This window comes from Artemia sp. Qi Xiang Cuo, chromosome 4, assembly GCF_049724085.1.
Source record: "Artemia sp. Qi Xiang Cuo chromosome 4, ASM4972408v1, whole genome shotgun sequence".
Lineage (NCBI taxonomy): Eukaryota > Metazoa > Arthropoda > Branchiopoda > Anostraca > Artemiidae > Artemia > Artemia sp. Qi Xiang Cuo.
Genome location: NC_142797.1, coordinates 89223313 through 89247402, shown reverse-complemented (window position 1 = coordinate 89247402; position 24090 = coordinate 89223313). Strand labels below are relative to the sequence as shown.

Below are 24090 nucleotides of genomic sequence, written 5' to 3'. Positions count from 1 at the left end.
GCCTACTTTTGTTTCTTCTTTGATGGAAGTCCGTTAGCAATCAATGGGAGTGGTGGGGTAAATCTCATCTACCAAAATTGAAGTTTCTGTATTACCTAGCTCTAATAGAGCGTGCATAAACAATTTGAAAGAGTCGTCTTTCACAGCTTGCTGTGCAAAGACTGCTGACAATTGTAGATAAAAATTGGTGGGATTTTTCCCCGTCTCTTTTGGAAAAACCTAGAATTGCAAAATTATTTGAACTGAAAATATTATTCCTTTCAAAATTTTGGTTTTATTTCCTTCTGGTTTCATCATTGGTATTTTAGTATTGGCTTTGTTTGAATTCTTAACGTATTATCGGTTTTACCGAAATATTCGCTAAAATAAAATCTTCTTGACCTTTTTCAAAATCCCCAGTTGATTTTATTTTTTTTTTTTGGTTTTTTACTGTGTCGATTTTTGCAGATGCCAAGAACATACACAAGACCAGCAAATGCAAGAAAGTATGCGAGTTATGATGAAGAAGTGATGGGAAAAGCTCTTGAGGACATGAAAAAAGGAGACCTAACAATGAGAAAGGCTTCAGAGAAATACAGGGTTTCTTTGGGTACTCTTTCTCACCGAATGAATAAAAAGCACAACAAAAAGGTGGGAAGACCGACCGTATTGTCGGAGCTCGAAGAAGAAGCCATCGTCTCTCAATTGCTTACCTGTGCCGAGGGGGGGTTCCCCGTCGATTGCTTCGAGTTGAAACTCATAGTCAAAAGTTATCTTGAATCAGTTGGAAAAAGAGTAGATTGCTTTAAGAATAATGTACCTGGACGAGATTTTATCAATTCCTTCCTAGATCGACATCGTTCAAAGCTTCGATTGAGAACCGTAGCCAACTACTCAAAGAAACATGCTTCTGTTTCGTCTGAAATGTTGAACGAGTACTATGACAATTTAGAAGTGACTATTCAGGATGTGCCTTTTTCAAATATTTACAATTATGATGGGACTAACTTAACCGACAACCCCGGGAAAAAGAAATGCATCGTGAAAAGAGGTGCCAAATACCCCTCCAGAATAATGAATGAAAGAAAGGGAGCAATATCCCTAATGATATGTGGAAATGCAGAAGAAGAACTGCTTCCACTATTCGTGTGCTATAAAGCTAAGGGCATATTTAGCTCATGGCGTACAGGAGGCCCCAAAGGAGCTCGGTAAAAATGGTGTTCAAAGTTACCTCTAGGGGTGTTTAACTTTGAACTCTCAAAAAATTCAACAGGTAACTTTGAACAGTCGATGAGTTCTGGCGTAAGACTTCCAGTTAAAAAAAAAAACATGTTTATTGAGAGAAAAGCATTACTTCTAAAATAAAAAGGCAAAAGAGAGTCAAATTAGTGCAGTATCAGCTGACCAAAGTCATGATCAAATACAAATTTACTAGATTTATTTTACTAAAGAGAAGCTTATGTAGCTTTGTTGGCCTCAGGCGGCTTGGTGCTGCGGTGAGCTGTTAATAGAAGTAGTAGTAGTAGTAGTAACTGGGAAGTAACGGAGTGGGTAATGGGCCCAATTCTTTCCGAATTTATTGTCATCTTGAGGCATTTTTCCTTGGCTGGCGTGCAAGGTGCGAGGATTTTTGAGAATGCCATAAAAAGACAGGCGTCCCATACAATAGCTTCATTCAGTACATCTCAACAAGGTGGCAGACGGTGGATCAAGCTGTCCGCCGAGCAGTTGATCAGTGGCCGGCACTCTTGAAGTACGGTATTTTTGCATTACGTGCCATCGAAGAAACATTTGAAGAATGCAGCGTCGTCAGCAAAGTTCCTCAATATTGTAAGCTACCTAAAAAGGAAATAAATGCTTACGGAGCTCGAATTTGTGGATTCATTGTCTGAGCTTTTTACGAAATTCACAGCAGCGTTTCAGAAGAACGAACTCCTTGTGCACGCTTTTTATGCCAAGCTGAAAAACTTCTTACTGTTTTGGCGAAAACTTTTGAAATCCGACATTCTCATGACTGCTGACGAAATTTCTACCAGTTGGCTTGAGAACTTGGACAACTGTTTGCAGGATAGTATTGTATCCTTGGCAAACTTAGGTGACAAACTTAGGTGGATGATAGAACTTCCAAATTTATATTTTATTTTAGCAGCATGATGGAGGACTTCCAACCTACATGACAGGAGGACGAAAGTAGGGCCACGTCCACCCCACAAGACCCCTTCCCCTTCGTCACATTATTAGCACAAAGGTGGGTATGTTGCCCGCCTCGTAAAAATAAACAAAAATGTATATAAACAATGTTTTGATTTTTTTTTGTTATACCCCACCCTGAACAAAAAAAACAACAAAAGAAACAAAAATAATACTAATAATTAGTAGTCTGCTAGTTCTAGACTCATTCTCTATCAGATTTATCTATTATTCAGAGTTAGCTAGAGCCAGGTAACTCCAAATATGAAAGGGTCTAGTGTTTCCAGATTCCTAAATTGACCTACATGCTAGTCAAGTCTAGAAATAACTACGCCCAATCCCGAATTCAATCCATTTCTTGACTTGACTAACCAGTAGTACAGGTTTATTGGATCAAGTATATATATAAAGGAATTTTTTCAGGGGGGGGTATAAAACCCACAGACGAAGAAAAAGGATATTAAATTCAGGCATATATACAGTTGGAGCCTTATCCAGAGTATGTATAGAGTATGCGTCATATCTAGAGGATAGTGCTGCTACTATATCCAGCCATTCTCCACCTTTTGAAATGAACCTAAATAGTGAAGTGCAATGTTAGAATTTAAATTTGTATGGCTTCTGAGGTGTAGCCTTTGGATCCCTTATCTAGAGTATGATTAGAGCCCTTCATATTTAGAGGATAGGGCAGCCATATCCGTCCATTCTCACCTTTCAAAAGAAACGCAAATAGTGAACTGCAGAGTTAAAATTGAAATTTCTATGGCATCTGAGTTTTAGCTGAATCTTGATAATCGTCAAAGTTCAGTTTAACGACACGATTCATTGATCAATTCTGGGTTTCATAAACAATTCCAGTTAATTTAACAGAAACCATTTACTTTTTTATCATTTTCAAACTTATGTGAAGCATTCTGTCAAAAGGACACCAGTTTCATCAGAATTTCAGGGTGCAGTTCAAGAGCCAATATCATTGGCTACTAGCAAATACAGCATAAGAGTTGATAATATAAGGTTTTGGCCTTAATATAAGGTTTACTCTTTGCGTTACAAAACCTAAGGAGCAAACATTCCACCTTTTTCTACTACAGTATTACATTTTAAACTTGTAAGTTCCATGACTTTCGGCAATCCTAATTTTTCAAATGAAAATAAATCGCGTGTCTTTACCATCAATGTAAATGAAAAATCTTTTTTCACACTTCAAAAAAACTTGTCAATTTTGGGGCCCTTGTCACATTGCCCCTCCCCCGAGATTTTACTTTTGATCTGCCTTTGCACATCGTAAGTCTATTCATATCTGAAACCACAGATTTCTAAGAATTTCTTTTGGTTACTTCAAAATAGTGAAATCTTTAGGGTCAATTTTTGGCGTCCTTGTCACAATACCCCATGATCCTGAGTGTTCCGTGTTCGGGCTCTATTAGACATAATCAGGCTTTATTAGACACAAAAATGGAACCAAAATGAACATTAAAACGTAGGTTCTTACCATCAATAATTGGTCTCGTTGTTACCGATTGATTGGGTAAAGCTTCAGGGTGATGGAGTAAGTCATCAAAATCAATTTTGAAGTCCAGTTTGCTAACTGCGTTATCTTCATTTGACAATGGATCTTCGTTTTCCAAGTCTTAAATAATGGACAAAAAATTCATATAAGTTAGTAAATTACATATTTTAGTAATTTATAGAAAATTATATAATTTATAGTAAATTATACAATTATGAAATATAATGTAGAAAAATATAAATTTATGCAAACAATAGACAGTACATTTATATAATATAGTAAATTATATGTTTTAGTCATTTATAGTCAATTACATCATATATGAAACATAATTTAATAAAAATATAAATTTATATAAATAATGGACAGTAAATTTATATAAGTTCATAAAATTATAATTTCCATATGGTAATGAGTATGATCTTATTCTATTTATCTCATTCTCACGAATATTTAATATGGTATTTGTATTCTTATTCTAACCATTTGCATACTATGTTCACATTTAATTTACATTTACCAACTGTTATTCACGCTTAGTTTACTAATAATTAATCAGAGATATAAAAAAGGGAAGGGGGCATTCAGTCCCTCAGTCTGAGGTGTATCAAAATGTCAACAACGTTTCCTGATAGCGTATTTTATATTTCAAATTTTCAGTTATATGGACATTTTTGAACTTATCAAAACAATCCCAAACCATGATCACGGTAGAACAGAAAAAAATAATTCAGCAAAAAACACTTCAGAACAAAATTTGAACAAAATATTACACAACGTCATTGTTACACTGACACAAAGAGCTTTTTACTAAGCAAATGATAGAAATACATTTGATTAATTAGAAAAGTATATTAGAAAATTTTTCGACAGCTCAATTTAATATAAAAACAACAAAGAAGATAGAGCAATGAAAAAAATTGTATCAGCAGTGAATACTAAAAGAAAACTAATTGAATGTCCCGGCTATGCATCTTATAGCCGTCCTTAGCAATTCAAAAAAGTAGAATACCTATAAAATTCAACTTATGATAAAAACAAAAAAAATAAAAATAAACCCAACAATAAAAGAGTCCCAGCTTCATTGCTTATATTAATCCAAATTTAGCAGTCTATAAAGTAGTTAATTTAAAAAAAAAAACTTTCAACTGAAAGTACAAAGCAACATTATAACTTATAAGGAATAGAAAGTATTCCATATATGAACGGGAATGCCGTCTCCTCAACTCCTCACTCTTCACAGTAAAGTTTTTTAGTACTTCAAAATAGCTCTTACTTTAATTAAACCATCCTTGTGTTTCAGGAGTCGTTCTTAAAGAATTAGGACAAAAAGTCAAACTCTAGCGTAAAGTTAGGAATTGAGGAGGGAGCATCCCCCCTCATATACGGTATAATTTCTGTTCCTTTTAAGTTTTATTGTTGCTCTTTACTTTCAGCTGAGAAATTTGTTTTTTTTATTTAATTTCTCATCGTTTTTCAGATTACGTAGGGAAATATGCCTCCCCTTCCATGGAAAACCCCCCACCGATAAATCCTCCAAGGAAAGTTGGTCCCAGGTAAAAAAAAAAACCTCCTACGTAACTTCCTCTTCTCCCGGGAAATTCCCCTCGGATAATAGGAGGGAATAATTTCATATGAAGTAGATAATAAGCTATTGGTGCAGCATCTAAATCTCTGCATATGCGTTTTATTATCCAGGCTGGGAGCGTTTAAATACCAGTTGTATTTCAAATTAAAAACAAAGTATTGCTTTATGAATAAACTCTGAAAAACATAGACCAACTGTTTAAAGAAACAAGGAAATTTGTTTTAAAAAGTTGCTTAAAAAATGCCTTTGATGGGAACTGAGGCCAATATTACTAAATTGGAAACTCCACCATTGAGCTTTGACGGTCCAATGGCGGTCCAATTTTTTCGAGTTGCTTAGCTTGATTAGATGGGCTTATCAGCCATACAGTTTCTGGTGTATTTGATAGATCCTTAAGACATCTACTAGCTTTACTTCGAGCACGACCATTACGAACAGAGTCTATAAGAAAAGAGGAAAATGTCAGTCAGTAATAGGAACTACCAATGCAGATGGAGTCAAGTTCCAGCTCTGAGTGGTACTGAGTAAAAAACATGACAATGATGTAAATATGTAGAATAAATTTTTCAATTTTAAGAGCTCTGGAGCCTCCACCAAGAAAAAATTTCGTCGTTCATATAATTTTGTTTCCCAATCATCCCATTCACCAATTTAATTTCAACACGATTTGAATTTCCATACACAATTGAATTTAAATTTGTATAGAAGCATAAGAGATAGGTAATGGATTGGAAAGTATTTCCTGAAAGGAAAAAGGAAGGATAAATTACAAAAGAATATCTTTGAGCTCCAGGGTTGCTCAAGTTGCTCCAGAGGGTCCTTTGGACCAATCACAAGTGGGAAGAACTTCCCCTCCCTTATTCATACCTGCGAAAGAAGCCCTCGAAGCAGGGTTTAATAACAGCTTCTTTTTTAATCTGCTTTTTCCTCATTGCAACTGATTACAAATATGTTCAAGCACATTTTTGTATGTATCCAAAAAATTCTGATTTTAAACAACAAATGACAAGTAATTTTTCTTCCTGACAAGTTGTAGGCCATGTTTAATGAAGAAAAAAAAATTCTAAAAATTCATTAAGTGAGCTGGGAATTATTATTTTCGAAAATGTTAGGTCTATATAATTTTTTTAGAAAATCCCACTATCTGAAAATTGAAGCTTTATGTAATTTTCAAATTAAAGGGCATATTTTATGCCATAAAGTTCAACAAGACTCGATTTTTATTATTTCAAAAATTACCAGACTATTAGCTGCTTACATAGCATTTCAAGTGTTCCACATTTCAGCATTAAAACTGCATAATAAGAGACAGATGTAACTAGAAACTAGTGAAGGTTTGAGAATCGCATTCAGACTACATTTTAACCACCATGTGAAGACAAATTGTTGCACGCGTGCAGAAAGCTTATTTTCCCTTTTATGTTTTTAATCAACATGTGAAGACAAATTGTTGCACGCGTGCAGAAAGCTTATTTTCCCTTTTATGTTTTTAATCAACATGTGAAGACAAATTGTTGCACGCGTGCAGAAAGCTTATTTTCCCTTTTATGTTTTTAATCAACATGTGAAGACAAATTGTTGCACGCGTGCAGAAAGCTTATTTTCCCTTTTATGTTTTTAATCAACATGTGAAGACAAATTGTTGCACGCGTGCAGAAAGCTTATTTTCCCTTTTATGTTTTATTTTTAGTTTTAGTTTTTCCCTTTTATGTTTTTTTTAGTTTTATATTCTTATATTTCTGTGAGTCATATGTGCACAAATTTCGGCCCCTTAAGTGGGTACAGAGAATCAAAATCGGCTATGTCATTTTAGAGGCCAAAATCTAAAAAGAAGCTTTTGGGTTTACTATTCATATTAGTGCTAATTAGCATGTATTAGTATGTATTTGCAGATAGGGTGATTTTTTCTTCCTTTTTTACTTCATATATATTAATGCATAATACTATGGTTATTTTTTTTTAGTTAGCAACTTTATTGAGATTAATTAAAAAATACTTTTTTTCCAAAAATTTCCAAAAAAGAAGTTTTTCAAAGAAAAGTGAAGAGGCCATGTAAAGAGCTAAGACGATCAGAAATAGAGTCCTGTAATGATTCAAACTTAAAACGAAAGGAAATTAGTCATTGAGCAGATGAAACCAAGAACAAACAGATTTTAAAATAAATAATCAAATCAAACATGATAACATATTGATACAGATAAATTACTAAATCCTAAAATGAGTAAAAAAGAAAAAGGAATAATCAAGTCAAAATTGAAAGGGACAGAAACAACTTGCAAACAACAGCAGGACTAAATAATTTCTGAGACCACACTGGCTAATAATTTTTTTTTTTTTTTTAACAGCAGGACTACTACCACCCTTGCCTTTCTAATCCTTCTAAAGGCGATTGCTTCAATTGCGCTTTATTGAAAACTTTAACTATTCTAAACATTGTTTTTGAAAACTGTCTAAACATTGACAAAATAAACAGAACTAATGCGAATAAGTTTGATGTTTCATGTATAAAATTGCTACTAACAACTCACCGCATTACCAAGCCACCTGAGGCCAACACAGCGACGCACGCTCCTCCTCCTTCCCAATCTATTTAAAACCTCCCTTTTTACGCCCGCTCACGAAGTTCCCATTTCCTTTAAATCTTTCTTTATGACGTCCTCTCACCCCAGACGAGGACGACCTGCTTTCCGTTTCGCCTTAGACGGTTGGCCGAAAAGAAAAATCTTCGGCAATCTGTCATCCTTCATCCGCACAACGTGCCCTAGCCACCTCAACCTTTCTTTCATTACAGCCCTAGAGAGCAGTATTGAACCACAATTTATTCATCCGCTTTTCTGAACGCCCATGCTTAAGAGCCATATTTGACCATTGTCATCACTGTAGCTTCTAATATTCTAATTTTGTATTGCAGACTTATCTTCCTATTCTTCCAAACTTTTTTTAACTGTGAAAAAACACTCTGAGCCTTGGCTATTTTACTTTTAATATCTTCATTGCTCCCACCATCTTTACCAATAATACTACCAAGGTAAGTGAAGCTGCCCACCAGATCAACCTTTTCATTACCCAATGTCACCTTTTCATTAAAGCAAAAATTGCATCATAGCCTTTAGAGGGTTTAGCGGGGCTGGCAGTAGCCCTGCTCCTCTTTCTAGTATTTCCTTTCAATAAATTTGGTCTGAATATATATTTTAAATTATAATCATTTCAGAAATTACTATATCAATCAATTTTCAATTCAATTCGAATTTTCGTTTCGAACTGATTTAGGAACAGATTATTACTTTCTAAAATGAGTTAAAATTAAAACAAATATTCAAGCCCAGCTGAAATCCAACAGAAATTACTACAAACAGGAGAAGGGCTACTGCCCCCTTCTCAAAAGTTATATCATTATTTGTTATCTTTTATGTTTGAAACGATTAGTTATTTTAATGTTTTCGTTCTGGGTTCATTTATTTGTTGTCAGTAATTCCTGGTTATTTATTTCTACTCATCATAAGTTTTCATATGGCTGCTTGCTTTCCTTTGAAAAACTACTTTTTTGGTCATTTTGACAACCTGGACGCACATAGTGTCTTTAGATTTAGTTGAACATTCCCCTCGACATTCCCTGAAAGTTTCAACTTAATACCCTAATCTGTTCTACATGCACCCTTTTGACCACTGAGATGGACAGTGTTTTTTCATTTACCCCCCTCAAAACTCCCAGAAATTATCGATTTAATTCTCTTAGCTGTTCCTAAGATATAACAGATAAGCTTTTTATAGGAGGTAGCTACGAGGAAAATAATAACAATAAATATGACTAAGACACATATCATCTATGTGCACCTTCATCTGCAAAAATTATATCTTTTAAATAAGAATAAGATTATATTCTTGTGGATTGTATGATTAGAATGTACAAACTATAATAAAAATTATATATTATTATTATACGAATGACAAGATTATATTTTTGTACTATATACATGTGCAGCGACTTTTAAGATATTTTATTTGGATATATTCTTTCTACTTACATTTATTTATTTTTCCTTGAAATCCATAGTCCACTTTTCATTTTTTTAAAGCTTTGTTAAAGGGACTACATAAATAAAACTTTAAATTCCATCTTTTCTAAACTTCAAAACACAAGAAGATTATTATACCATAAATATACCTTTCTTAACTTCTGCTTTCCTTTTATGTTTGACGAAGCCATTATAACGAGTCTGAATTGGCTTAGATCGTAGTTGATACTTTCTAGTCGCAATTTCAGGTGTTTCATTCATTTTAGATTCAGTTAAAAATGAAGGTGATGACATGTGACCAGTTGAAAGTGCATGTTCCCTCATATTATCTATGTTTTTGCACAAGCAGATAAGACACTTGCGTTCAGTTCCTGCCTCATGCTCCAGAAAATGAACAGCGAAATCAGGGAAGTCTTTTATCCTTAAGTTGCACTTTTCACAGTGGAGTGGTAAGTACTTCCCACACAGCGTGCTTTTATGGAGCTCCAGTAAAAACAAAGAATTTTGCACCTCTTTACATATGTCACAATCTAGCGAGGTAGCAATTACATGTTTGAGATTATCATCACATATATCTCTTGTTGATATCTTAGGCATATGAGGCTCTACCTCTAATGGGTCAGAATCAACAGGCAAAAAAGGCGCGGTATCTGGTAGTGGTAAGGAAGTCTCAATTTTAAACAAGTGTCTATTGGAGCTCGATGATGATTCTTTCTCTGAAATTGGAAGTTGCATGAGAAAAGAGAATATAACAGCTAAGCCATATTTTGTCATTTTAAGTGTCCCAATTTTTTCTTTTATAAAGACCTTCATATATTGGCACCTATAGGCCTATTATACACCATACTTTACCTCGAAAGTTACACTATAAAACTATTAAAAAAATAACGATCCTCCTCAGCCATTGCTGACGCATAGGGCGTCAAATCGATGTTTCAGTTGCCGGGCCTTAATTTTATCGGGAAAAGTAGTAAGCTTGTCGCCGAACCTTGCTGCAGTAGGGATCGAACCCTGGTGCTCCGTATTGGTAAGCAGAGAATCAATCCACTACACTACAAAAGGTTATTATAAACTATATTTCATCTATAAATTTACACTCTACAGCCACAGGATCCTGAAAATGACGGTGAGGAAGAAAGTTTTGGACACAATGGTAGAGAGCAAAGAGAGGATAAGTTACTAATGTATTTGCTTACTGGGAGGGGACAGTTACTTTTTGGTTAGCGTTTGATATAAACTTTATTACGGCTATGATGGTGGTTGTGGGCAAGAGGGTTTGAACAATCAGATGATAAAATAACAATAATTTTGAAAAAAATATTACTGCAATGGCCAGTGCTATAAGCCTAATCCAAAAACCAGAAAAGTCACAAGCCACTTCTTGAGGTGCGGGAGAGGATTGGGAGGAGAATACATTTTTTACAGAGGCTGATGAGTTTCACTGAATGAGACTAACAATTTCCACAATCATGGTAAGATATTTGAAAAATCAGTAAATTTGAAAATGAGAGACTTTTATATTCTTTGCACCACAATTTTAAAGCTCAATTTGTCAAATAAACAGGGCTTGGCACCTATTCAAGATATCACTAAAATATGACTACTATTCATACTTAATAGCATTAATCACATGTCAATTAAAACATAAAGAGAGTTCACGTTTTATAAGATATTTTTAAACAAAAGGTTAACATTGAAATAGAGTTAGGAAGAAATGATGAATAAATGTTGATTCAATCTGATAACGAAACTGCTCCTATTGGAGTTAAACACAAGATTGAAGAGCCAATCATCAGTATGAATATAATATGAGACTCATAAAGAAAAACCATAACTTAAAGCAAGACCATCAAAATAGTTTTCGAATTGGAGTAAGAACCAAAAAAAAAAAAATCTCAAAATTAAGTAAAAAAAATCTTCATTATAAGGTATAAAGTGAAACAACTCTATAAATAAAGAGTTTAAAAAAACCTGGAGTTGCCAAGACTAGGACCTGAACTTTATGGCGACATAGTACCTAAATTATAAATATAGCCGCAAAAAAATTAAGATAATTAAATATGTTAGCTTTATCTACAGTCTGTGAAGAAGGGGCATACACTTTTGAAAACAACGATCTCATATCCGATCAGTCCATAGTTCTTGCCCCATAAGTTTTAAGCAAATTAAGAAAGGCAACTGCACAATTTATTCTTTTATCTCAAGGTGTCACTCTGGTTTCTTGGTAAATCAGTTGTCCACAAAGTAGTTAAGATCATCCTAACAGAAAAATTTGTTGACTTTAAATTACTTTAGAGTTTTAAAGATTGAAACCCTTTGAGATCTCAGAACAAGCAATGACTTCTTCCATCCCCTGATGGCAAATCAGCAGTTGACAGCAGAAAGGAGAACAAATTAGCACTAGTGTCTTACAGATCTAACCAGTTTAGCAATCCATTTCTGATGTTTTTTACTAGTACCTACAATAAAAAACCCAAAAATTAGGACTGTAAAAGACAGCAACACAATGTTCTGGATTCAAATGGTTGGAAAATAAACTGCCCCACCTTGGCCGAAAATTTGCAGTTGGGGTGGTGTTGCATTGCATGTTTCCAAATTAAACAGAGAGCTCCCTGCCTATCTTCTTGCTAAAAACTTGGTACGGGGAAGGGCTAAAAGAAACTTGTCAGTAATATATAGACTAAAACACCACTTTCCTTTTCTCAACACAAATCAAAATTTGGATGATTGCATCAGGTCAGGACTTATATTTCAGCTTGTTTCAGGACCAGGTCAGTCTGTGCTTGGACCTGGTTCAAAATTTACCTTTTAATATAAAATCATTTGAGCTATATCCCAAATTCCTAGCTCTGTTCCTGTATTGAAGAGCCTTCTCTTCAATACAATGAGACAGGGAAAACATAATACAGGGATATATACTGTTTTACACTAAGTCTATACTAGCACAAGGACAATGATGGGCAGAGGTAAGCATTCAAACATTGCAATAGGCAGGTACAACTTTATTAGAACACAAATAACTTTGTTTTGGACAGAAGGCAGAGGCAAGGGCAAAAATCTTAAAGAGAAAGAAAGGCCCATACACAATGGCCCAGTTCTGAAATCTAAATACATATGCAAATGACATTAAAAAAAATTCATTAGGAGGCATTGAAAAAAAAGAGCTCTTGGATTTCAAATTATCCCTCCGCCTCCCAACATATAAAAAATTTGAAAAATGTTTAATTTTTTTTTCTCTTGGTAATGCATTCTCAAAGTTTGAGCCGTGAAATAAATCTCAGACTTTATGTTAAAGGAATATTTTGCAATGATTCCCCCAGCAAGAAACTAGTAAATTTATATTTTTAACTTCGTATTACTAAACTAACATAATTTTTCTTTTAGCTTTCTGGGGATACCTAGAGACTGAAACAAGTTTTACTGCCAAGTTTCATCAAATCTGAGACAAAATATGTCAAAATACCAATTTCAGGTCTACTTTAATCAAACAAAATTATTTTTTTCAATACAATGCAGGCCCTGTGAAGCATTTATACCCATGAGTTATATACTTGCACTCATCCTGTTTGGAAACTTACCTTCTTCCTTTGATGCATATGAGTCAACCTGAACAAAAGCTGAGCTGCAAGAACTCCTTTTGGGAGTATCCACATCATTCTGTGAAGTAAGGGAATCTGCAGTTTCCAATGGCTCATCACTTTTAATCTCAAACAACAAAAGTACGAAGAACAAAAGGGAAAACTTTTTGTAAGACAGTGGAGATAATTTGAATGAATATTTCGGCCCTATGTCCAAGGGCCGTCCTCAGCAAGACAAAAATATATAAAAGAAAAAAAGTCTCACAACAACATGCGACCAACAAAACCAAAAAAGTGAAATTTTTTTTTCAAAACAGTCCTAGCATCATTACTTCAGCGAAGTTCAACCAGGACTGATAAAAAGTAAGGTAAAACAAGACGATTCAATGAAATGAAAGAAAATAAATTAAAAACACGTTATTATTGCTAATCCAGCCTTTTTGGCAGCTAACCTCAAAGGCCTTTTTGTAACTGGTTCTGTGTTAATGTCTATTTGTTTTTTAAAATATTTTGTAAGATAATTTTTTATTTAATTTGTGTATAGAGCATTTAGTGTATATTCCCCTAAGTCGCGATTTAATCAAATATTATTATTAATATTAAGTTTGATTTCAATTAATTTTCGGACTACCTGTTTTATGACTAGGTCATTGGTGATAAGAGTAGATTCATCAAAAGGTTTATTGTGGCTAGGATTTTAAAAAATATGTCTTCCTAATGCAGAATAAGATGAAACAGGGGAAATATTATAATTTAAAGCTTTGACAATATCATCTTTATGCTCTTGTATGCGCTTTTCTAAATTCTGGTGTGTTCTACCTATATAATATTTGCCACAATCACATGGTATTTGATAGACCCCTCTTTGGCGAGTAACTGGGGTTTTATCTTTACCAGAATTTAGAAAATTTATGATTCTAAAATTATTTGTGAATACTACATGCAGATTATTTTTTGTGCAAACTTTTTTAAGATTTGTAGTGATTTTTGGGATATAGGGGAGGTAAAATATATTTAAGGGCTTGTCAGACATCTCACTTGGTAAACTATCATTAATTTTACGGGAATGTCTTTTCAGTCTACAGTTAATTACATTATTAATAAATATCATAGGATACCCATTTCCAAAAAAGTATGTCCTTGATAAAGTTTAATTCTGCTGTGATGTGGGAATCAGAACAAATATTTAGGGCGCGATCGACGAGGGATATTACGACTGCTCTTTTAACTTGAGGGGGTGGTTTGATGTAAAATGCAAATATCTATTATTTTGTGTTGGTTTTCTATAAATAGTAAAATTGAGTTTATCAAAGCTACGAATAACTAACACATCTAGGAATGGGATTTTATTTGCGATTTCAATTTCTAAAGTAAACTTTAAATTTCCATCATATGTATTAAGGTGATCTAAAAAACCCCTAAGCTCATTTTCTCCATAGTTCCAGAGTGAAATTACGTCATACATGTAACGTCCCCAAAAGATATGTTTCAAAAAATACGAATCTAATGCCCAATTTTCAATATGTTCCATATAAATACTCTCCAGTAACCCAGAGAGGGGTGCGCCCATTGCTAAGCCATTAATTTCCTGGTAAAAAGAATTGCGGAATTAGAAATACATTGAGTACTTGTTACAAAGTTTAACCAAGGTCATTAAAACTTCACAATCTATTCCTGCTGCTGAAGCTTCTATTAAGTGATAATTTTCTTTGATTTTATTTTCTAATAACTGTTCAGATGCTGTGACATTAATCTTTTCTTCCAAGACATGTCCCTGTGGCAGATTTAATTTCCTCTCTAGAATCCTCTGTGCACAAATTTTATACATATATACCCAACCCAAATGAAGCTAGAGATAGTCTTATAAGATCCCTTTTACAACAATCAAAAAAAGATTAATTTTACAGCCAATAAAAAACCAGATAATTTCTATCACCTAAAAATAATATATAATCTCCCTAAAGATTCATCCGTCATTATATCCAAAGTAGATAAAAGCAATTCTCTGGTTGTCATGTATACGACAGATGACGATACAAAAATTTATTCTCATTTAAATGACGAGACAACTTATAGAACTACAACCCACGATCATACTGATCAATTTACAAACAAAATTATAAATGAATTAAAAAGTTTAAAACAAAATGGTAAAATTACTCCACAGCTATACAAAAAATTTTTCCCCCGTGGTAGCTTTTGCCCAAAGTTTTATGGTCTACCAAAATTACATAAGCAAGGCATTCCTTTAAGGCCCATAGTAGCTTGTACGAAAGCCCCCACATCCAATATTGGGAAATGGTTATGTACAGCCTTTAAACCTTTGGTTTACTCTCAAAAATCATATATATGTAATTCGGTATATTTAGTTGAAAAACTAAAAAACGTAAATATCTCAGAAAATACAATTATAAGTAGCTTTGAGATTGTTTCAATGTATACAAATATTGATGTCACAGCATCTGAACAGTTATTAGAAAATAAAATCAAAGAAAATTATAACTTAATAGAAGCTTCAGCAGCAGGAATATATTGTGAAGTGTTAATGACCTTGGTTAAACTTTGTAACAAGTACTCAATGTATTTCTAATTCCGCAATTCTTTTTACCAGGAAATTAATGGCTTAGCAATGGGCGCACCCCTCTCTGGGTTACTGGAGAGTATTTATATGGAACATATTGAAAATTGGGCATTAGATTCGTATTTTTTGAAACATATCTTTTGGGGACGTTACATGTATGACGTAATTTCACTCTGGAACTATGGAGAAAATGAGCTTAGGGGTTTTTTAGATCACCTTAATACATACGATATAAATTTACAGTTTACCTTAGAAATTGAAATCGCAAATAAAATCCCATTCTTAGATGTGTTAGTTATTCTTAGCTTTGATAAACTCAATTTTACTATTTATAGAAAACCAACACAAAATAATAGATATTTGCATTTGACATCAAACCACCCCCCTCAAGTTAAAAGAGCAGTTGTAATATCCCTCGTCGACCGCGCCCTAAATATTTGTTCTGAGTCCCACATCACAGCAGAATTAAATTTTATCAAGGACATACTTTTTGGAAATGGGTATCCTATGTTATTTATTAATAATGTAATTAACTGTAGACTGAAAAGACATTCCCGTAAAATTAATGATAGTTTACCAAGTGAGATGTCTGACAAGCCCTTAAATATAATTTACCTCGCCTGTATCCCAAAAATCACTACAAATCTTAAAAAGTTTGCACAAAAAATAATCTGCATGTAGTATTCACAAATAATTTTAGAATCATAAATTTTCTAAATTCTGGTAAAGATAAAACCCCAGTTACTCGCCAAAGAGGGGTCTATCAAATACCATGCGATTGTGGCAAATATTATATAGGTAGAACACACCAGAATTTAGAAAAGCGCATACAACAACATAAAGATGATATTGTCAAAGCTCTAAATTCTAATATTTCCACTGTTTCATCTGATTCTGCATTAGGCAGCCATATTTTTAAAAATCCTAGCCACAATATACTTTTTGATGAATCCGCCTTTATTAGCAATGACCTAGGCATAAAGAAGGTAGTCCTGGAATAAATTGAAAGCAAACTTGATATAAATAATAATATTTCCTTAAATAGGGACTTGTTGTAATATACACTAAATACTCTATAAACAAATTTAATTAAAAATGATCTTACAAAATATTTTAAAAAACCGATAGACATTAAACACAGAACCGGTCACAAAAAGACCTTTGAGGTTAGCTGCCAAAAAGGCTGGATTAGCAATAAGAACATGTTTTTAATTTATTTTCTTTCATTTCATTGAATCGTCTTGTTTTACCTTACTTTTTATCAGTCCTGGTTGAACTTCGCTGAAGTAATGATGCTAGGACTGTTTTGAAAAAAATTCTACTTTTTTGGTTTTATTGGTCGCATGTTGTTGTGAGTCTTTTTTATTTTATATATTTTTGTATTGCTGAGGACGGCCCTTGGACATAGGGCCGAAATATTCATTCAAATTATCTCCACTGTCTTACAAAAAGTTTTCCCTTTTGTTCTTCGTACTTTTGTTGTTTGTGATGGAAAGGCAGTGTGGTCTTCGTCGCTATTTTCACTTTTAATCTGCAATTGATCCTGCGTTTCTGAAATATATCAAAACAATCTATAAGACACTGTGATATATACTGTGTAATTCATAATAACAAAAAAGGCAGAGACTAGATCAAGTCAATAATAGTTGATAATTTAAGTATAGTTATAATGCAGCTTTTAATTATAAACAAATAAGATTGTAAGTAATTTCAAATGAATTACTGGCACACATGGAAGATATAAAGAGGCGGAGGGGCTACAATCGACTAAAAAACTCAGCATACAATAATGAAATTTGAAGATTTATTCCTCAAATCGAATCTCCATTATCTCTTGGTTTTGTTATCCATCAATGTAGCCTATACTTTACTGTTCAAGTATTTGGTTCTCAAGTACCTTTTTACATTTGTCATATTCTATTTTGGTAGCTGTAGCAAGATTATCATTACATATATCTTTTGTTGATACCTCAGGCTTAGGAAGCTCAGCCTCTAAAGATTCAAGGTCAAAGAGGAAAAACACAGTGTCTGGCAGCAGTAAAAAAGTTTCAATTTTAAAATTTCTAATAGAGCTTGATGATCCCTTTTTTTCTGAAATTGAAAGATTTTTAGTGGGAAAAAACTGCTTCCCTTTTCCTGAAAAGTTGCAGGGGTGTTGTTGTACTGCAAGCTTATAGTTTAAACAAAGTGTTTACTGCCTATCCTATTACTAGGAATTTGGCAGGGGAAAGGGCTACATAGAACTAGTCAGAAGTATGTACTCCAAGTCACGACTTTTCTTGTTTTACCACAAAATGAGAATTTAGATAATTTTAGCATCAGGTCAAGACTTAGTCTCAGCTTGTTTCAGCACCAAGTCAGTCTGTGCTTGGACCTGGTTCAAGACTTGCCTTTCAATTTGCAATCATTTGAGACTATGTAAGAATAAATTAATGTTCTGAAATAAAATTGCATATGCATATCACAGTAAAAAAAACTCCTTGTTAAAAAAAAAACCTCAATGACTTAAAATTATCCATTCACTCCCAATTTTGAAAATTGTTGACATATATTTCTTTTCTTTCCTCTCAGCAATGCATTCTGAAAGTTTAAGCTTTGAAAACAAACTTAGATTAGTAATTTCTCCTTCACCCTCCTAAAGGGGAAGGCTTGAAAACCAAAATGCATACCTGTCTTGGTTTCTCATTACCATGCTTAAAATTTTGAAAGCTGTTTAAATCCTGAATAGCAGTTGTAAAAGTTGATAAAAAAAAAGACATAAGTTAAGTGCTTCAAATATTTCTGATCAATCTAACCAAAAAAGAAAAACTTGCATGGATATAAGAGGCCACTATTGCCCCAGTTTGTTTTTTATAGAGTAAAATACACTCTAGTTTACAATTTGAATCCAACACTTGTTTTTTTTTGTTTTTTTTTTAACATAGTGGAATATTTAGCAATGATTCCTCCAGCATGAAAATAGTAAATTTACAATCTTAACTTTCCACCACTAAATTAGCATATTTTTCTTTACCTTCTTAGGGGTACTTAGAGACTCAAAGAGTTTTCTAAATTTAATCCTTATGTAGGCTATTATCAAAAAATGACAGAAATCTTTGTAAAAACATAAGGAGGAAATAAGAGTTTTTGTTATGAAAGAATAAAAGCATGTGATTACTCATACTTGTAAAAGGAATAACATTAACAAGTTCCATCAAATCTGAGATGAAGTATGTCAAAATGCCAAATTAAGGTAAATCAAAATGCTAATTTAGACAAAAATTATTTGTTCAATAGAATGCAGGCCCTGTGAAGTATTTATACCCATGAGACATATCCTTGCATTCCTTGCACTCGTTCAGTTTTAAAAAGTTTACCTTCTTCCTTTAATGGAAATGAGACAACCTGAGCAGGAGCTGAGCTGCAAGAGCTTGTTCTGGGAATATTCACATTGTTTTGTGAAATAAGGGAATCTGCAGTTTCCAATGGCTCATCACTTTTAATTTGCAATTGATCCTGGATTTCTGAAATACATCAAAACAATCCATGAGCCACTTTGACATGTACTGTGCAATTCACAATAGTAATAAAAAACAGTAAGTAAAAAAAGTAAAACAATAGCAAAAAAAAGATGAAAGAGAAAAAATTAAGATACACCTGAAGAAATTCAGAGGCTATGCAGCCTTAAAATAGAATCAATTATTCTCCCACTATATATTTCAGAAGCAAGATCTGAAGGATTTTATAAATGCTGACAAATATATAACAGAACTTAAGATCCTAGTTTAGCAATGTGGAGGCACCAGTGATAGTGAGATGTCAAGAGACAAGATAGCCTTTGTGGTCAGAGATCGTAAACTAAGTGGAAACTACTTGCCTCAACATGTATGCCCTTTGTAAATAAGTCCAGGCTCAATTCAGTGTTCTTCTCCTTCTTGCGAATTTGCAGGCAGCAATAAAGCGCAGTTGCCAAACGCTAAATACAAAAACCACCATTGATTACGTTGGCTCGTCCGTTCTCGCGAATTTTTTGGTGGATAATTTGTGCAGAAGGGAGCAATAGCAAACAAACAAGAGGCCGAATTGGTACCAGCGGGATTTTATTCCTTAAACTGCTGGGAATAGGTGATTTGAGTATTGCAATTCCCACATTCTGTCCACCTCTAAAATTGTCAAGGCAATAATGGCACCAAAAAAGAGACAACGTGAGAGCCCCGTAAAAGGACAAGATAAGTGCCCGGGATGTGCAAAAGGCCTGGACGAGAACTCGCAAGCCGTCAATTGCGAAAAATGTCCTAACTGGTTTTGTATTGAGTGCCTAGGATTAAGTGATGAACAGTACGTCCTGCTAGAGAAAATGAATCGTACTATGAAATGTGAATGGAGCTGCCCCCGGTGCATCTTGAACAAGCCTGTGCGCGACATCGATACTCTAACCACAACTATCCAATCTTTCAAATCAGAGGTGCGAGGAGACATTACTAGCATCATGACCACAGTCAACAAGGGTCTCAGAGAGATTCAAAATGAACTTGCCACAAAATGCGATATTGTCGAGGTAAAAGCACTTGTTGAATCGGCAATTACTGCTCAAGTGACGGGGCTTGCACCAGAAGCACTTGACGAACATATACGCCGTACAGTCAGAAGTGAGCAAGACAGGCAGAGACGCAAACTTAACGTCGTCGGATACGGGATTCCGATCCAAGCAAGTGACGAAGACTTCCTTGCTAAATACTTCAAGGACAACTACAAACTAGCGACCAAAGTCTTCAACGTGAAAAGACTACCAGCCTCGGCCCCCACGGCCGGACAACCACTGCAACACCCACCAGTCCTGTTCACGGTAGCCAGCTTCACAGACAAGAAGCATATCCTGGATGCGTCCTACCAGCGTAAAGACCCGATTCGATTCTATGGCGATAGCTCCAAAGAAGATCGCAACGCTAGAAAAGCCTTGTTGGAAGAAATGAAGAAAAGACAGGCAAACGGAGAAACAGACCTAGTAATAAGAAAGGGCAAAATCACAAAAAACAGTCAAACTCGAGCAATTCCGATGGAGAGATGCTCGAGTATGCAAAAATAACCACTATCTCCAACCGTCTCGTCCCCCTTGTAAATAGTTCATGTGTGAGTGATAATAACGTTGTAAACGCAAGTTTGTGTAAATGTATAAACAGTGAATTAACAGTTACGTCCCCATGCCCTTCTGCCTCGTCCTTCATTAGCAGCTCTGTGTACCTAAGCTGCAATTCACCCACTTCAACCGAAAGCGAGAATATTAGTGAGCAAAATAAAAACTCGCCCAGACACACCCAAAAACTTGTGAACATTATGACGGCAAACACTGATGTTATTACCAACAAGATGCCGGAACTGGCAACAGTGCTCCAACTAAGTCAGATAGACATTGCAACTCTGACAGAAATTTGCCCCAAGAACTCAAGATTTCAAATGACAGAAGACTCAATTTGCCCCTCTGGATACAACCTCTTCAGCAATCTGTCTGATCCAAACTGCAGAAGAGGAGTGGCTGTTCTAGCTTCCAAGGAATTCCAGGTAAAAGAATTTTCTGTCCCAAATTCTTACTTACCTTGTGTTGAAGCTACATGGGTCTCCCTGTCTCTACCTAACAAAATGTTTGTCCTAAGCTCAATTTACAGGAGCCCCAGCAGCCCTTGCCAGCTGTCCTCTGAAAGAGCAATTGCCGAAATGATGCAATTCATACTATGCAATTACCCAAAGGCAACCCTGTTCATGACAGGGGACTTCAACCTCCTAAACGTATCTTGGGTAGATGGCCGAGGTATGACCAAGTCAAGCCTTGAACAAAACCCATTAGTACAAGCCCTCTCTGACAACTTTCTATACCAAACAGTAACTATGCCCACAAGAATGCGCCCAGGACAAAATCCCTCCATACTGGACCTAGTCATAACGAATGACCCAGAAAAGGTGAACAACTCACACACTCTCAGTCCAATTGGCTCAAGTGACCACATGCCAGTTCTCTCATCTATTCAACTCAACTCCAAACCATCAAAATATACCAAGCAATCCTTTACAAATTACAAGATGATGGTGGAAGAGATGTTAGATGCTAACCTGGAAACACTTATATCAGAAGATGTCGAAGCCTCATGGCTAACTCTAAAAAAGACCTTACTAGAGAGCCAAGCCAAACACACCAGCGTAACATGGAAAAAGAAACCCAAAACTCTACCTTTCCTCACCCCAAAAATCAAGAAACTACGCAACAGGAACAAAAAACTTTGGTATAAGTACATGAAACAAAAGACTACAGCTTTGTACGAGCAGTACAAAACTGCAAGTAGCCTCCTCAGAAAATAAACTAGAAAACTGACCTCAAACTACGAAGAACGACTGGCCAAAAACGTCAAGGAAAACCCAAAATTATTCTGGAAATACATCTCTCATAAGAAGCCAGGCAGACACACCGTACCAGACCCGGTAAACACCAACTCTATATCCTCTTGCTCCTCTGAAAAAGCAAACCTGCTTAATCAGCAGTTTGCCTCAGTGTTCTCCCTGGATGACCCCCAATCACCCCCCCCCCCAGCAGAACAGGCTCACACTCCCTTCCCGATGGTACACTCACCAGTCACAATCGAAGAAGTAACCAAACAGCTTAAGGACCTCGATCCCAATAACTCGACGGGACCTGATGGTCTCAGCCCACGACTGATGAAGGAATTAAGCCCTGCAATATCAGCCCCACTGGTAAAACTATTCAATCTGTCGCTTGCACAAGGAAAGCTTCCTGGGGACTGGAAGAAGGGAATAGTCATCCCAATTCACAAGAAGGATAGCAAAACTTCTGCAGCAAACTACAGACCTATCAGCCTTACATGTGTGGCATGCAAGGTCATGGAGAGAATCATAAACAAGCATATCATTAACCATCTTGAGGCCAACTCACTTATCAGCAGTAGTCAGCATGGTTTTCGCTCAAAGAGATCAGTGGACACAAACCTTCTTGAGTCATATAGTCTTGTAACTGACCTACTAGAGAGAGGATTACCTGTGGATATTATATTGTTAGACTTAGCCAAAGCATTTGACAAGGTTTGTCACCGATACCTCATTCACAGGCTACTTACTCTATCTGTTAGTCCACAAGTGGTCAGTTGGACGACTTTCTGAGGGACAGAACACAGCAAGTGAAAGTGATAACTGGACCAAATAGCCATGTCCTTTCTGACGAAATCAAAGTCACTAGTGGGGTTCCCCAGGGCAGCGTCCTGGGCCCCACCCTGTTTAACATCTACATAAATGAGCTACCCCTCATCACCAGCAACAAAACCACCCTATATGCGGATGATTTGAAACTCATAGGTCCTGCCAACACCTTTTCTTCCATCCAATCCCTCCAAACTGATCTCAACCACATGTGCTCCTGGGTCAAAAGATGGCTGCTGGAATTCAACGCAGAAAAATGCAAGGTCATACACTTCGGACACAAAAACCCCAAACATCAGTACCTCATGACCCAAAATTCTGGAAGTCACCACACAATTGAGCCTGTCCAGGAGGAGAGTGACCTTGGCGTCATCGTTGACTCCCAGTTGAAATTCAGCTCCCACTCACAGAAAATCTCAGCCAAAGCTAGTAGAGCCCTAGGCATCATCAAACACAGCATCACCAGTAGGAGTAAACACGTAATCACCAAACTCTACAAAGGATTAGTAAGACCTAGACTGGAGGTGGGGACGATACTGGCCACCCCTCGATTCAAAAAGGACAAGGCAGTTCTTGAGCAAATCCAACGAAGGGCCACTAAGATGATTGTCGGCATGGAAAACAAGACATACAGTGAACGGCTGAAGGAACTCAACCTCCTCCTTAGTATACAGACGGAAACGGGGAGACATGATCCAGGCGCACAAACTCCTCTCAACCAATCGAGAAAATGAGATCCTGGAGATCGACATCTCCCACAAAACACGAGGACACCTTAGACGAATCCGCAAACATCACGCTACAACTGGAGCAAGATGCAATTTCTTCTCGAATCGGATTGAGAACCTCTGGAATAACCTCAAGGAGGACACTGTGGCTGCTGAATCAACAGATGCTTTCAAACGCCATCTGGATGCTGAGTGGAAAGATACACCGTGGAAGTTTGACTGGGAAGCACCAGAATCTTCCACCAGAACTTAACCAACTACAACAGTCATCATAAGGAGTGATTCAACAGGATCGAAAGTCCTTATTTCACTCCAAGCTGTGATTTAAGGTAATTTAAGGTAAGTACAAAAAACAGAATCATTTTGCAAAAACATTCAAAAGTAATGCTGTATTTCTGTGTGTGAACAAATCCACAATGACTTCAAGATAGACATAGAGTACCTGAAGAAGATGAAGATCTGAGAGTCTGAAACATTTCTTGCCACTACAAAAATGGACCTATAAAAAAAGCATGTCTTTTATGTGGTTGAGTCAAACGCCACATCAATAATTGGTTTTAAAGCAAGCAATCCATCAGGGAGTTGTTTGACAATTGGATGCAGTTAAACCCTGGTCTATTTCAATGCACAAAAAACCAAAGTTGTACAAGCATCCCTTTCTGGAAAAGCTGAATCCACAAAACATCACAGCTGGTTTTGAGAAGGCAGAGATTTGGACTTTAAATCTGAATGTTATCACAG

The 24090-nt window shown here is 35.6% G+C and overlaps 1 protein-coding gene across 1 annotated transcript in view; it reads right to left on the bottom strand.

The window, feature by feature from the left end:
* The window catches only part of LOC148953607 (uncharacterized), a 47667-nt gene extending 28726 nt beyond the window's left edge, over positions 1 to 18941 (bottom strand). Inside the window, exons 1-5 of the mRNA XM_089088607.1 lie at positions 18799 to 18941; positions 16976 to 16993; positions 12862 to 12990; positions 9433 to 9999; positions 3662 to 3799 (exon numbers count right to left, since the gene is read on the bottom strand). Of these exons, the coding sequence (XP_088944733.1) occupies positions 3662 to 3799; positions 9433 to 9880 (586 nt within the window). The 5' untranslated portion in view covers positions 9881 to 9999; positions 12862 to 12990; positions 16976 to 16993; positions 18799 to 18941. The remainder of the gene's footprint in view (positions 1 to 3661; positions 3800 to 9432; positions 10000 to 12861; positions 12991 to 16975; positions 16994 to 18798) is intronic.
* Positions 18942 to 24090: the final 5149 nt, after the last annotated feature.